Genomic DNA, 12924 nt, shown 5'->3' on the forward strand with positions numbered 1-12924 from the left:
CTGAGGGTCTTGGGATTGTATTCATTAGAGTTTAGAAGGTTGAGGGGAGATCTAATAGAAACTCACAAGATAATGTATGGCTTAGAAATGGTGGGCACTGGGAAGTTGCTTCCGTTAGGCGGGGAGACTAGGACCCGTGGGCACAGCCTTAGAATTAGAGGGCGTAAATTTTCCAGAGAGTGGTGGGCCTGTGGAATTCACTGCCACGGAGCGCAGTGGAGGCCAGGACATTAACTGTCTTCAAGGCAGAGATTGATAAATTCTTGATCTCACAAGGAATTAAGGGCTACGGGGAGAGTGTCGGGAAGTGGAGTTGAAATTCCCATCAGCCATGATTAAATGGCGGAGTGGACTCAAGGGGCCGAATGGCCTTACTTCCACTCCTATGTCTTATGGTCTACCTCTAGTTTTGTTTCCCAGTGGTTTGTACACAAAGTCTAATTCAATGTGTTTGTAAACAGAGTTCCGAGTGGAATACCAGGCCTCCAGGAATTGCCTGGCACATCTCCGTTTGGCTTTTGCGATTATGGATGTGTTGTCCCGTCAAGTTCGTGTCCCTCGTTGTCCGTGCGTAGTCTGACAAATGAGAATTAGTTGTGCCTCTTGGTGATCATACATCGGTATTCTCAATTTTCTTCCTGTTTGGCCTATATACCATTTCTCACAGTGCTTGCACAATATTTTGTATTTTACCCCAGTTTTGCTGGTTATGGGTATAGGGTCCTTTATGTTCGTCAGTAACTGTCATAGGGTGGTTGTCGATCTGTGGGCTACTCAGATACCTAGGGGTTTGAGTAGTCTTGAGGTCATCTCTGAAATATCCTTGATGTATGGTAGGGTAATCATTGTGTCTGGCCACGTTGTGTCTTTCTGTTGTGGTCTGTCTTGGAGGTAACAGTGGATTGTGCTTTTCGGGTATCCATGCTTTTTGTAAACTCTGTATAAGTGCTCTTGTTCTCCTTTGGGCAATTCCGGGTTGCTGCAGTGTGTTGCGGCTCGTCTGAATAATGCCCTGACACAGCTCTGTTTATGGGTGTTGGGGTGGTTACTAGTGTAATTGAACATCTGTCCTGTTGGTGTAGTCTGGAGTTTGCCGTTGTTTTTGCGTTCTACCATTATGTACAGGAAGGGTAGGTCGTTGTTATTCTCTTCTTTCAAGAATTTTATCCCAGTAAGGATGTTGTTTATGTGTCGGTGGTTACCCAATTCTCACTTATCTCGCTACACACGGACAACAAGGGACACAAATTCAACTGGGATGGCACATCAACAATCGCACAAGCCAAACAGATAGGACACAATGGGATTTCCTGGAGATAACAAAGTGTGGAGCTGGATGAACACAGCAGGCCCAGCAGCATCTCAGGAGCACAAAAGCTGACGTTTCGGGCCTAGAGCCTTCATCAGAGAGGGGGATGGGGAGATGGCTTCGGTCCGCCTCCCCCTCTCTCCCTATTTATTCCAGTTCCCTCACCCCATGCCCCTCTCTGATGAAGGGTCTAGGCCCGAAACGTCAGCTTTTATGCTCCTGAGATGCTGCTGGGCCTGCTGTGTTCATCCAGCTCCACACTTTGTTATCTTGGATTCTCCAGCATCTGCAGTTCCCATTATCTCTGATCGGGATTTCCTGGAGGCTTGGTATTCCAACAGCAGCTCCATCAACACATACAGTGAATTTGATCCTATGTACGAATCACTGAGAAACAGAAAACTGGAAGTAATACCAACTACCTTAGCAAACCGAGGCATATAAATAACAAGTGGGGCAGAACACCAATGCTTCACCAGAGGTGCATTGATGATGTTACCTAGCAGGCTGACGAAACATCTGCAATCAAACACACCAACTCGGCAAACAAGTCTACAACCTCATCCACAATCCGAGCTACAAATGTTCTCAAAAACATTACCACGGGTAATAACGATAAAAGGGGGTGCAGGAATAGAGGGACCTGGACACATGTCATTAAAGGTAGCAAGACAGGATACATAGAGTACAAGGAGGTTTATACTGAAATCATATAACTTACGTGCTCAGCCTCAGCTGTACAGAACTGAATGACTAGGAGATAGCAAGAACTGCAGATGCTTGAAGTCAGAGTCAATGCAGTGCGAAGCTGGAGGAACACGCAGGCCAGGCAGTATCAGGAAGGCAGAAAAGTTGACGTTTTGGGTCAGAACCCGATGCTCTGATGAAGGGTCCCAACACAAAATGTCAACTTTCCTGCTCCTCTGATGCTACCTGACCTGCTCTGTTCCTCCAGCTCCACAGTGTATCAAGAGAATTGGGCAAACCTCGTTAGGAAGCTTGTGAAGGCATCAGAGTGGATGAAGAAAAGATTCACAAGAACAGTTCCAGGAATTAAGGACTAGACTAAGAGAATATATGATTGAGGGTCTGGACGGAGTAAATAGGGAGAAACTATCCCCATCTGCAAAAGGATTGAGAATAAGAGTGTAAAAACAATATTCCTCATGCAGCAAGTTAGTTAATGTCAGAAGTAACGGTGTTTAAAACAGTTTCAAAAATGAGACATTGAAAAGTAAAGTAGACTGTTATTGAAAAGGAAGAACGTACAGGGTTACAGGGAGAAGACAGGAGTATGGCAGTAAGCAAAATGCTTGTTCAGGGTGAATAGCCTAGTTCTGCACCATTCTTGTGATACTGTAATCAAGAGTAAGGGAGTGGGGCTGAATTCAAAGAGCTGGTACAGGCATGGTGGAAAATCAATTTATTGATTCACTTGTTAACCATGTTCCTCAATCCCTCACCTCCCAGAAACTGTTACTTGTACTATTACTATCATTGTCCTTCCGTAAGAACCTATTTCACCACAAAATTATCCTTTCATGAAAAAAGTTGTTTCTTTTTATTTTGTAGTTAAGGCTATCTTATTTGTACTGCCTGTCATTTGAAATCTCACCACAAGCTTTGCTGCTTCAGCTCTTGAGAACCAGCACTGCAACCCAAATTCAAATTAAGGTAACTTGGAGCTCTCTGGCGTTCTGAAGGAAGCCAGCCAAGCTTCCTGAACATTTCTGCTTGACTCCCGATGCCAGAACTGCTTTTGTTCCTGATTCTAAATGCATTATGCCATGGGTATTCCAAAGGAGAACAGAGAGAGAAAAGAGAGGTGGAGAGAGAGACAGACAGACAGACAGAGGAGAAGCAGCGATCGCTAAAGTGTTTGTTAAATGATATTTAACTGAACATGTGTCCTAGCTGCCCACTCATACTCCCTTTCCAGGATATGATACTACTGTATGATAGTTTACTGTATGATAACAAGACACAGAGAGGCTAACCGATTGCCTTGCTACCCCGGGGAGTTCTGGATAAAAGGTTAAAGAAGGGCAACAGTACTTTTTGCCATCAGGAATCGGGTGTAGCTGTCCTACCTTTTTTGTGACATGTCTGACTGCAGAAATCGGTTCCTGTGTGAGTAAAGATCAACCAATTACATTTTGAGTGGAAACAATGCATTAATTTTGAAGACACTGTCCATTTTAACTGTAAATAAACCCCACCCCCGGGTGGAATTAAAACTCTTCTCAATAGTTTTGTGTGCTTAGTCAAGGAGTGAAAGGGAGAGGGGAGTGATGGTTTAATAAATACAAGCACCCTGTCTTTGCACGCAAAAATGTTGGCTTTTTGTTTACTATTTAAATACATCCTTCAAAGGGACTCAGTCATTTGGTTCTCTTTTCCAGCTGTGTTCACTAAGTTAAGCTTGGTCTCCTCTGCAGATACTGAGGCTGGGACAGTTGTGGTTAGGGTCTGAAAGTCAGGCTGGCTGCGATGGCCATTGTAAAGGGAGAATATTACTGGTGGGGATAAATCTGTTGAATGGTGGACCTGAAAATGGGATGGGCTCAAAGCTGATTCAATCGGCTGGCTATGAGTGGCTTCCGATCTTTGACGGCTATGGATCTACCTCGGGGATTACCTGTGGTCTGCTGTTCTTTGCCTCAATCTTTTGCTCCTGGACAACAGATCAAGCCCATACCTCTTCAGTCTGCTGAGCCCCTCCCTCTGAGACTCTGTCTTAACATCTCTTTGATCTGACAATTCCCCTCTGCTTTCAAAACCTACAGACATCTTCCGGATTGTTCCCAGCCTTGTACAACCTCCTTAATGTCATTCTTCACCTTGGTATCCACTTCATTCTTTGAAACTTCCAAGTAAAGCCTAAGCAATTATAGCAGCTCGGTAGCAGTGTTAACCCAGTGCCTGACCAGTACCTTACCCCTCAAAACTACTCTCAAAATCTCTTGCAATTTGGTTTCTGTTACTAATGTGTTGCTGAATTGGATAAGGGAATTAGCAGGTGAATAAATGGAACATAATACAGGAGATATTTTAGATGAAAAGAGAGGAATTAGTCTGATTTTGCAATGCAGTGGAATTTAAACTCCAATTTTTCTCTGTATCATTAGGCTACGTGGCTCAGTGACATTTGTTTGATAACATTGGTGTGAAGTGCCTTGTAACGCTTTGCAACATTAGCTGTTTTTGTTCTAAGGCTCAGCACTTGCTTGCAATCGGGTTCCCCAGCAATTGGCTGCTCAAGGTGGATTCAGTTGCACAGTCCCATATTGTTCCTGTGTGGGTGTACGCCCTCACCATCCCATGCCTCAGTGAGTGAACAGAGTCATACAACACTGAAACAGACCCTTCGGGCCAACTAATCCATGTTATACATGTTTCCAAACTAAATAAGTTCCACCTGCCTGCGACTGGCCCATATCCCTCCAAACCTTGCCTATTCATGTGCCTATCCAAATGTCTCTTAAACATTGTAACTGCGCCTGTATCCATCACTCTCTCTGGCAGTTCATTCCAGACATGAACCACTCTGTAAAAATAGTTGCCCCTCATGTTCTTACATCTTTCTCATCTCACCTTAAAAACATGCCCCATTGTTTTAAACTTCCACATCCTTGTCAGTCACTTTATCTTTGACCCTCATGATTTGATAAACCACAATAAGATCAACCATCAACCAGCTACACTCCAATGAGAAAGGTCCTAGCCTTTCCCGTCTATTTTTATATCTCAATATCTCTATTCCCGGTGACATCATGGTACATCCTTTCTTGACCTTCTCCAGTTTAGTAATACCATAACAATAATATGATGACAAGAACAGGGCAGGAAAACAAACTTTACACTGTTGTGAAACAAAATCTGTTATTGACCCTCAGTCACATTCTCTCTCACTCCCCGTGTTATTATTGAGCCTCAGTCACATTCTCTCCCACTCCCCGTGCTGTTAGTGACCCTCAGTCCAATTCTGTCCCACTCCCCGTGCTGTTAGTGACCCTCAGTCTCATTCTGTCCCATTCCCCGTGCTGTTAGTGACCCTCAGTCCCATTCTCTCCCACTTCCCGTGCTGTTAGTGATCCTCAGTCTCATTCTCTCCCACTCCCTGCGCTGTTAGTGATCCTCAGTCTCATTCTCTCCCACTCCCCGTGCTGTTAGTGACCCTCAGTCCCATTCTCTCCCACTCCCTGCGCTGTTAGTGATCCTCAGTCTCATTCTCTCCCACTCCCCGTGCTGTTAGTGATCCTCAGTCCCATTCTCTCCCACTCCCCGTGCTGTTAGTGACCCTCAGTCTTATTCTCTCCCACTCCCCGTGCTGTTAGTGACCCTCAGTCCCATTCTCTCCCACTTCCCGTGCTGTTAGTGATCCTCAGTCCCATTCTCTCCCACTCCCCGTGCTGTTAGTGATCCTCAGTCCCATTCTCTCCCACTCCCTGCGCTGGTAGTGACCCTCAGTCCCATTCTCTCCCACTCCCCGTGCTGTTCGTGACCCTCAGTCTCATTCTCCTCCACTCCCTGCGCTGGTAGTGACCCTCAGTCCCATTCTCTCCCACTCCCCGTGCTGTTAGTGACCCTCAGTCTCATTCTCTCCCACTCCCTGCGCTGTTAGTGATCCTCAGTCACATTCTCTCCCACTCCCCGTGCTGTTAGTGATCCTCAGTCCCATTCTCTCCCACTCCCCGTGCTGTTAGTGACCCTCAGTCTCATTCTCTCCCACTCCCTGCGCTGTTAGTGATCCTCAGTCTCATTCTCTCCCACTCCCCGTGCTGTTAGTGATCCTCAGTCCCATTCTCTCACACTCCCCGCGCTGTTAGTGACCCTCAGTCCCATTCTCTCCCACTCCCTGCGCTGTTAGTGATCCTCAGTCTCATTCTCTCCCACTTCCTGCGCTGTTAGTGATCCTCAGTCTCATTCTCTCCCACTCCCCGTGCTGTTAGTGATCCTCAGTCCCATTCTCTCACACTCCCCGCGCTGTTAGTGACCCTCAGTCCCATTCTCTCCCACTCCCTGCGCTGTTAGTGACCCTCAGTCCCATTCTCTCCCACTCCCTGCGCTGTTAGTGATCCTCAGTCCCATTCTCTCCCACTCCCTGCGCTGTTAGTGATCCTCAGTCCCATTCTCTCCCACTCCCCGCGCTGTTAGTGACCCTCACTCTCATTCTCTCCCACTCCCTGCGCTGTTAGTGATCCTCAGTCCCATTCTCTCCCACTCCCCGTGCTGTTAGTGATCCTCAGTCCCATTCTCTCCCACTCCCTGCGCTGTTAGTGACCCTCAGTGTCATTCTCTCCCACTCCCCGTGCTGTTAGTGACCCTCAGTGTCATTCTCTCACACTCCCCGTGCTGTTAGTGATCCTCAGTCCCATTCTCTCCCACTCCCTGCGCTGTTAGTGATCCTCAGTCCCATTCTCTCCCACTCCCCGCGCTGTTAGTGACCCTCAGTCTCATTCTCTCCCACTCCCTGCGCTGTTAGTGATCCTCAGTCCCATTCTCTCACACTCCCCGCGCTGTTAGTGACCCTCAGTCCCATTCTCTCCCACTCCCCGTGCTGTTAGTGATCCTCAGTCCCATTCTCTCCCACTCCCTGCGCTGTTAGTGATTCTCAGTCTCATTCTCTCCCACTCCCTGCGCTGTTAGTGATCCTCAGTCCCATTCTCTCACACTCCCCGCGCTGTTAGTGACCCTCAGTCCCATTCTCTCCCACTCCCCGTGCTGTTAGTGATCCTCAGTCCCATTCTCTCCCACTCCCCGTGCTGTTAGTGATCCTCAGTCCCATTCTCTCCCACTCCCCGTGCTGTTAGTGATCCTCAGTCCCATTCTCTCCCACTCCCTGCGCTGTTAGTGATCCTCAGTCCCATTCTCTCCCACTCCCTGCGCTGTTAGTGATCCTCAGTCTCATTCTCTCCCACTTCCTGCGCTGTTAGTGACCCTCAGTCTTATTCTCTCCCACTCCCCGTGCTGTTAGTGATCCTCAGTCCCATTCTCTCCCACTCCCTGCGCTGTTAGTGATCCTCAGTCCCATTCTCTCCCACTCCCCGTGCTGTTAGTGATCCTCAGTCTTATTCTCTCCCACTCCCCGTGCTGTTAGTGATCCTCAGTCCCATTCTCTCCCACTCCCCGTGCTGTTAGTGATCCTCAGTCCCATTCTCTCCCACTCCCTGCGCTGTTAGTGACCCTCAGTCTCATTCTCTCCCACTTCCTGCGCTGTTAGTGACCCTCAGTCTTATTCTTTCCCACTCCCTGCGCTGTTAGCGACCCTCAGTCTCATTCTCTCCCACTCCCCGTGCTGTTAGTGATTCTCAGTCCCATTCTCTCCCACTCCCCGTGCTGTTAGTGATCCTCAGTCCCATTCTCTCCCACTCCCCGTGCTGTTAGTGATCCTCAGTCCCATTCTCTCCCACTCCCCGTGCTGTTAGTGATCCTCAGTCCCATTCTCTCCCACTCCCCGTGCTGTTAGTGATCCTCAGTCCCATTCTCTCCCACTCCCCGTGCTGTTAGTGATCCTCAGTCCCATTCTCTCCCACTCCCTGCGCTGTTAGTGATCCTCAGTCTTATTCTCTCCCACTCCCTGTGCTGTTAGTGACCCTCAGTCCCATTCTCTCCCACTCCCTGCGCTGTTAGTGACCCTCAGTCTCATTCTCTCCCACTTCCTGCGCTGTTAGTGACCCTCAGTCTTATTCTTTCCCACTCCCCGTGCTGTTAGTGATCCTCAGTCCCATTCTCTCCCACTCCCTGCGCTGTTAGTGATCCTCAGTCCCATTCTCTCCCACTCCCTGCGCTGTTAGTGACCCTCAGTCTCATTCTCTCCCACTTCCTGCGCTGTTAGTGACCCTCAGTCTTATTCTTTCCCACTCCCTGCGCTGTTAGTGATCCTCAGTCCCATTCTCTCCCACTCCCTGCGCTGTTAGTGACCCTCAGTCTCATTCTCTCCCACTTCCTGCGCTGTTAGTGACCCTCAGTCTTATTCTTTCCCACTCCCCGTGCTGTTAGTGATCCTCAGTCCCATTCTCTCCCACTCCCTGCGCTGTTAGTGACCCTCAGTCTTATTTTTTCCCACTCCCTGTGCTGTTAGTGACCCTCAGTCTTATTCTCGCCCACTGCCTACGCTGTTTTCACTAAGAACTTGCCTTTCAAGTCAGGAGAATAATCTGAGCTATATTAAACTTTTTTAACATGTACTGTCACCTAAAAGAAGGTTGTAGCAGCAAAACAGAAACAAAGATATGCAAAATAAGAGGGGGAGGATGTGCAAAAAAAGAGTTAGGAAGGACAGAGGAGAGAAAGAGAAATAGAAAGGAAGCAACATAGACAAAAAGAGAAGGGCACTGCGTAAAGAATAAAGGTAATGTGTAAGAACCAGTTTCAAAGATTGACAAGTGATTGCAGAATAATTGTTCTGTGAATTAAGCTTACATTTTTATTCAATCATAAAGGGCCCAATCTTTTGTTTTTTGCTAGGAGTATCAAGCTCTGATCCCCAACAGACATTTTTTAAAAGTTAATTTGTGGGATGCGGGTGTTGCTAGCCGGCCAGCATTTACTGCCCAACCCTAATTGCCCTTGAGAAAATGGAGGTGAGCTGCCTTCTTGAACCACTGCAGTCCACCTGCTGTGGGTTAACCCACAATGCTATTACAGAGGGAATTCCTTCTTTAAGCTCTCCAGGTGGAGAATTTGGGACAGTGAATTGCTTCTGACACAATTTTCCTGTGTAAACACATAGAGTGAAGCAAGATGCTTTCATTCGTTGGGAGCAGAAATGGGAAGACAAATCTTTCCCCAACACATTCCGGGTTGACTGCTGGACTGGTGGAAGAGATTTCGCCCCAATTACTGAGCAGAGAGTGGTGTTGAAAAAGCTAAAAGATAAAGTTTCCATTTAACTGAAATACTCCTTCAGTGTAAGATCATAAAACTGAACAAACATCCATGGACTCCCCCACTTTGTCAAGCATTTCCATTCTGTGCTGTCACTTCTGCCTTGACCATACTCACTTCCATGCCCTCTCACACCTCTTTCCATTCACATTTTCTCCTGATTTTTCAACCAATTCCCGCAGGCTTCCATCTCTCTCTCTCTCCCCGATCCTCTCTCACAATGGACCACTTCCCAAAGAACCTTCAACTGAGCATATTACTAGTTATTGTCTTTCACTCCTACTTTCTCTTTATTCCCGCTCTCAGTTGCATTCCTATCATTATGTTGTGTTCAATTCTCTCAACTTTTGTTGACAACTGGTGTCCCACTTTGGCAGTTACACCAATCATTTGTTACTTCAGAGTCCTCTTCCTTGCCAAACTACATTTATTTCCTTACTATAGTTGATTAAGAACTCCAGAACATCTTTTCAAGGTCACTGCTTAGCAAAGCTCCTCCGATGTTACAAGACCATGAGGACCTTTTTATTGTATTCACCCATGGGATGTGGATATCGCTGGCTGGCCAGCTTTTGTTGCCTGTCCCTAGTTGCCTTTGAGAAGGTGGAGGTGAGCTGCCTTCTTGAGCTGCTACAGTCCATGTGCTGTAGGTTTTTCCACAATGCCATTAGGGAGGGAATTCCAGGGCCAGGCACATGTGGGATCTGGCTTCTCAGCTCTTTCTGTTCTACGTGCCTGATCTTTCAGTTATAACAGTCTCATTTTTCTCCCCCAATCTCAACATTTTTCTCCTTTCCCATCCCTCCTCGATTTTCTTCCATTATTCTGTAAAGTATTTTGAGATCTCTCTGTGCATATGCAGAGGTAGCAGTTCTTGCTTTCTCAGCTTTATGTCACCAGCAGAAACTACCACATCGCACTAATAACAGGAAGAGGTCATTTAATCCCTTAAACTTGTTCTACTATTCAACTGATGTGGAGGTAGCGGTGTTGGACTGCAGTGAGCAAAGTCAGAAGTCACACGGCACCAGGTTATAGTTCAACAGGTTTATTTGAAATCACAAGTTTTCAAAGCGTAGCCCCTTTGTCAGGTGACTTCTGACTTTGAACACTACTCAATTGGATCTTGGTTGATGTACAGTACAAATTCATTTAACTATCTTTCTTCACCTTTCTCAATTGGTTTATTAAAAAAAACCTATTAAGCTCAGTCCTTATTTCCTCAGAATCCACGTGTTAACTGTAAAGAAAGTTCTGAGGTTCTTGTGTGAAGGTGTGCTTTCTGATGGATGAACTCTTGACTTACAAAATTAGATCTGTTTGTTTTGAATTTCTCCACCAGAGGGAACAATTTCGTTTTATCTATTCCATCAACTGTACTGCCTGTGAATGTGTTGGAAGCAAATTCACTTTCTTATCCTTGGGTACTTAGCCAATTCCAAATTCCAAAAGGAATTGGATAAATACCCAAGAATAAGAAAATATCCAGGGCTACAGGGAAAGTGAGGGGAGTGGGTTTTCTTGCAGTTAGCCATCAAGTACAGGTTGGCGACCTTCTGTGTCCATCAGAGGCTATGCTGTTATTACTGTAAAGGTAGCAATTTTCCCAACTGTCAGGTTGATGCAAACAGAGTATGAGAAGAGGTTAATAGCTAAATGAGAACAGTTGAGAATGGTTATCCTTCAAACGAGAAGGTACACAGTACAGTTCCCCAGGAGTCGATAGCAGGACTGCTGCTTTGCTTGATTTATGTTAGTAGTCTACACTGGGGTGTACAGGGTACAATTTCAAAGTATGCAGATCAAAGAAGCCTTGGAAGCATTCTGAAATGTGAGGAAGACTGTCACTGTCCTCGAGAAACAGGTTAGTAACAAATTTTGTGAAAAAGAACTAAAAAGGTCAATGTAAAATAAAGGGTACAATTCTAAAAGGCTGATTGCTGATACGCAGCAGCATGCTAACAGCAAAATCTCTCAAATACATTTAATTAAAGGGCGATAGATATTGTACCTAATAGACAACTAAAACTGAAATAAACAAATAAAAGTATATTGGTGAAGAGAAAACAAGGGTTAAACATATATTTTCTTTTCCTTAAAGATGAAATTATATTGCACATGCACAGTTTGAAAAAAGCTGGAGGTGAGCAGTGCAGTTGGTATTCATCACAGGATCACTGGTATCAGGGCAGGAAAGGTTCAGTAAAGTGGTTAAAGAGTCTGAGAGAATTCTGGCTTTTAGAAATAAAGGCTGAGTATTAAAGCAAGGACATTATTGTGAACTTTTATAAAACACTAATTTTATTACAACTGGAGTAATGTATTCAGTTCTGGAAGGATGTGAAGGCATTAGAGAAGGCACACAGAAGATTCATGAGAAAGGTTCCAGGAATGAGGGACTTCAGTTTATAAGTTTTATAAGTTCGATGTTATAAGTTATAAGTCTGTGTTTATAAGTTCTTAAGGCTAAACAGATCAAAGGGTATGCGGAGAAAGTGGGAACAAGGTACCGAATTGGATGGTCAACCGTGATCATATTGAATGGCAGCACAGGCTTGAAGCATCAAATAGTCTACTCCTGCTCCTATTTTCTATGTTTCTATGAATTGGCTGGGTTTTTCTCCTTACAGATGAGGTGTAAAAGTATTTAAACTCATGAGGGGGGGGATCTAGTCAAAGTAAATAGAGATAAACTTCTCCCATTGGTGAAAAGATCGAGAACTAGAGTATGCCAACTTTATTGCTGACTAAAGAAGCAATGGAGACATTCGGATTAACCCTTTTATGCAGTATTTTATGAAGTGATTAGGATCTGGAATGCATGGCCTGAACATGGTTTTTAAAAGGAAATAGGAGAAGGACAGAAAATTAGCAGGGTTACAGTAAAAAGATGGCAGCAGTGCGCTTAGTTTAGCTGAGCTGCTCTTGCAAAGAGCATGGAGATAATGGCTCAAATGGACTCCTTCTGTGCTTTATGGTTCTATTCTATAATTCATTAGTTCTTTAAATAAAATCTTCCACCACTAGACGCACAGTAAGAACATCAGGAAACATGTTCTTTGACCCCATCAGTCCATGTTTGGTTTTTATCCTCACCAGCAATGGTCTATGTCCCTTTCTTGTTCCTGATACCATTTACTCCCTTTTTCCTTCAATCACTTATTTTCAAATGTTATCGCAGTCTATGCTTTAATCCTTAATTCCACAGCTCCACTATCCTGTATTACTCCATCTGTTACGTGGAAGATGGATACCAGTAATTTCTATAAACAGGTCATTGGGTGATTGATCTGTAATCCTGGCTGGTCTCCAACCTTTAAACCCCAATAAACTCAACCTCATCTGAAACTCTGCTGATGTATTCTAACATTTGTTAACTCAATTCACCCATCACTTCTGTGACCATTGACCTACAGTGAGGTACAATTTAAAATTTTCATCTTTGCTTCCAAATCCCTTCAGGGCATTGCTCTTCCAACCAAGTCTATATCATCTTAAAACCCTCTTACATATGTGCAGTCCTCCAATTTGGCCTTTTATACCAGCATGGTTATCCTCACTCAACCGTTGGTGGTACAGTGGTAATGGGAACTGCAGATGCTGGAGAATCCGAGATAACAAAGTGTAGAGCTGGATGAACAGCAGGCCAAGCAGCATCTTAGGAGCACAAAAGCTGATGTTTCGGGCCTAGAGGAGAGAAAGGTCAGCTTTTGTGCTCCTAAGAT

The 12924-nt window shown here is 45.3% G+C and overlaps 1 protein-coding gene across 2 annotated transcripts in view; it reads right to left on the minus strand.

The window, feature by feature from the left end:
- The window catches only part of zftraf1 (zinc finger TRAF-type containing 1), a 131725-nt gene that overhangs the window by 16881 nt on the left and 101920 nt on the right, over nt 1-12924 (minus strand). The window contains exon 4 of one of the 2 annotated variants that reach the window (XM_048557514.2): nt 3400-3435. The exons of the other annotated variant lie outside the window; for it this stretch is intronic. Coding sequence (XP_048413471.1) covers nt 3400-3435 — 36 coding nt within the window. The remainder of the gene's footprint in view (nt 1-3399; nt 3436-12924) is intronic. 2 annotated transcript variants of the gene reach the window in all.

This window comes from Stegostoma tigrinum, chromosome 2, assembly GCF_030684315.1.
Source record: "Stegostoma tigrinum isolate sSteTig4 chromosome 2, sSteTig4.hap1, whole genome shotgun sequence".
Lineage (NCBI taxonomy): Eukaryota > Metazoa > Chordata > Chondrichthyes > Orectolobiformes > Stegostomatidae > Stegostoma > Stegostoma tigrinum.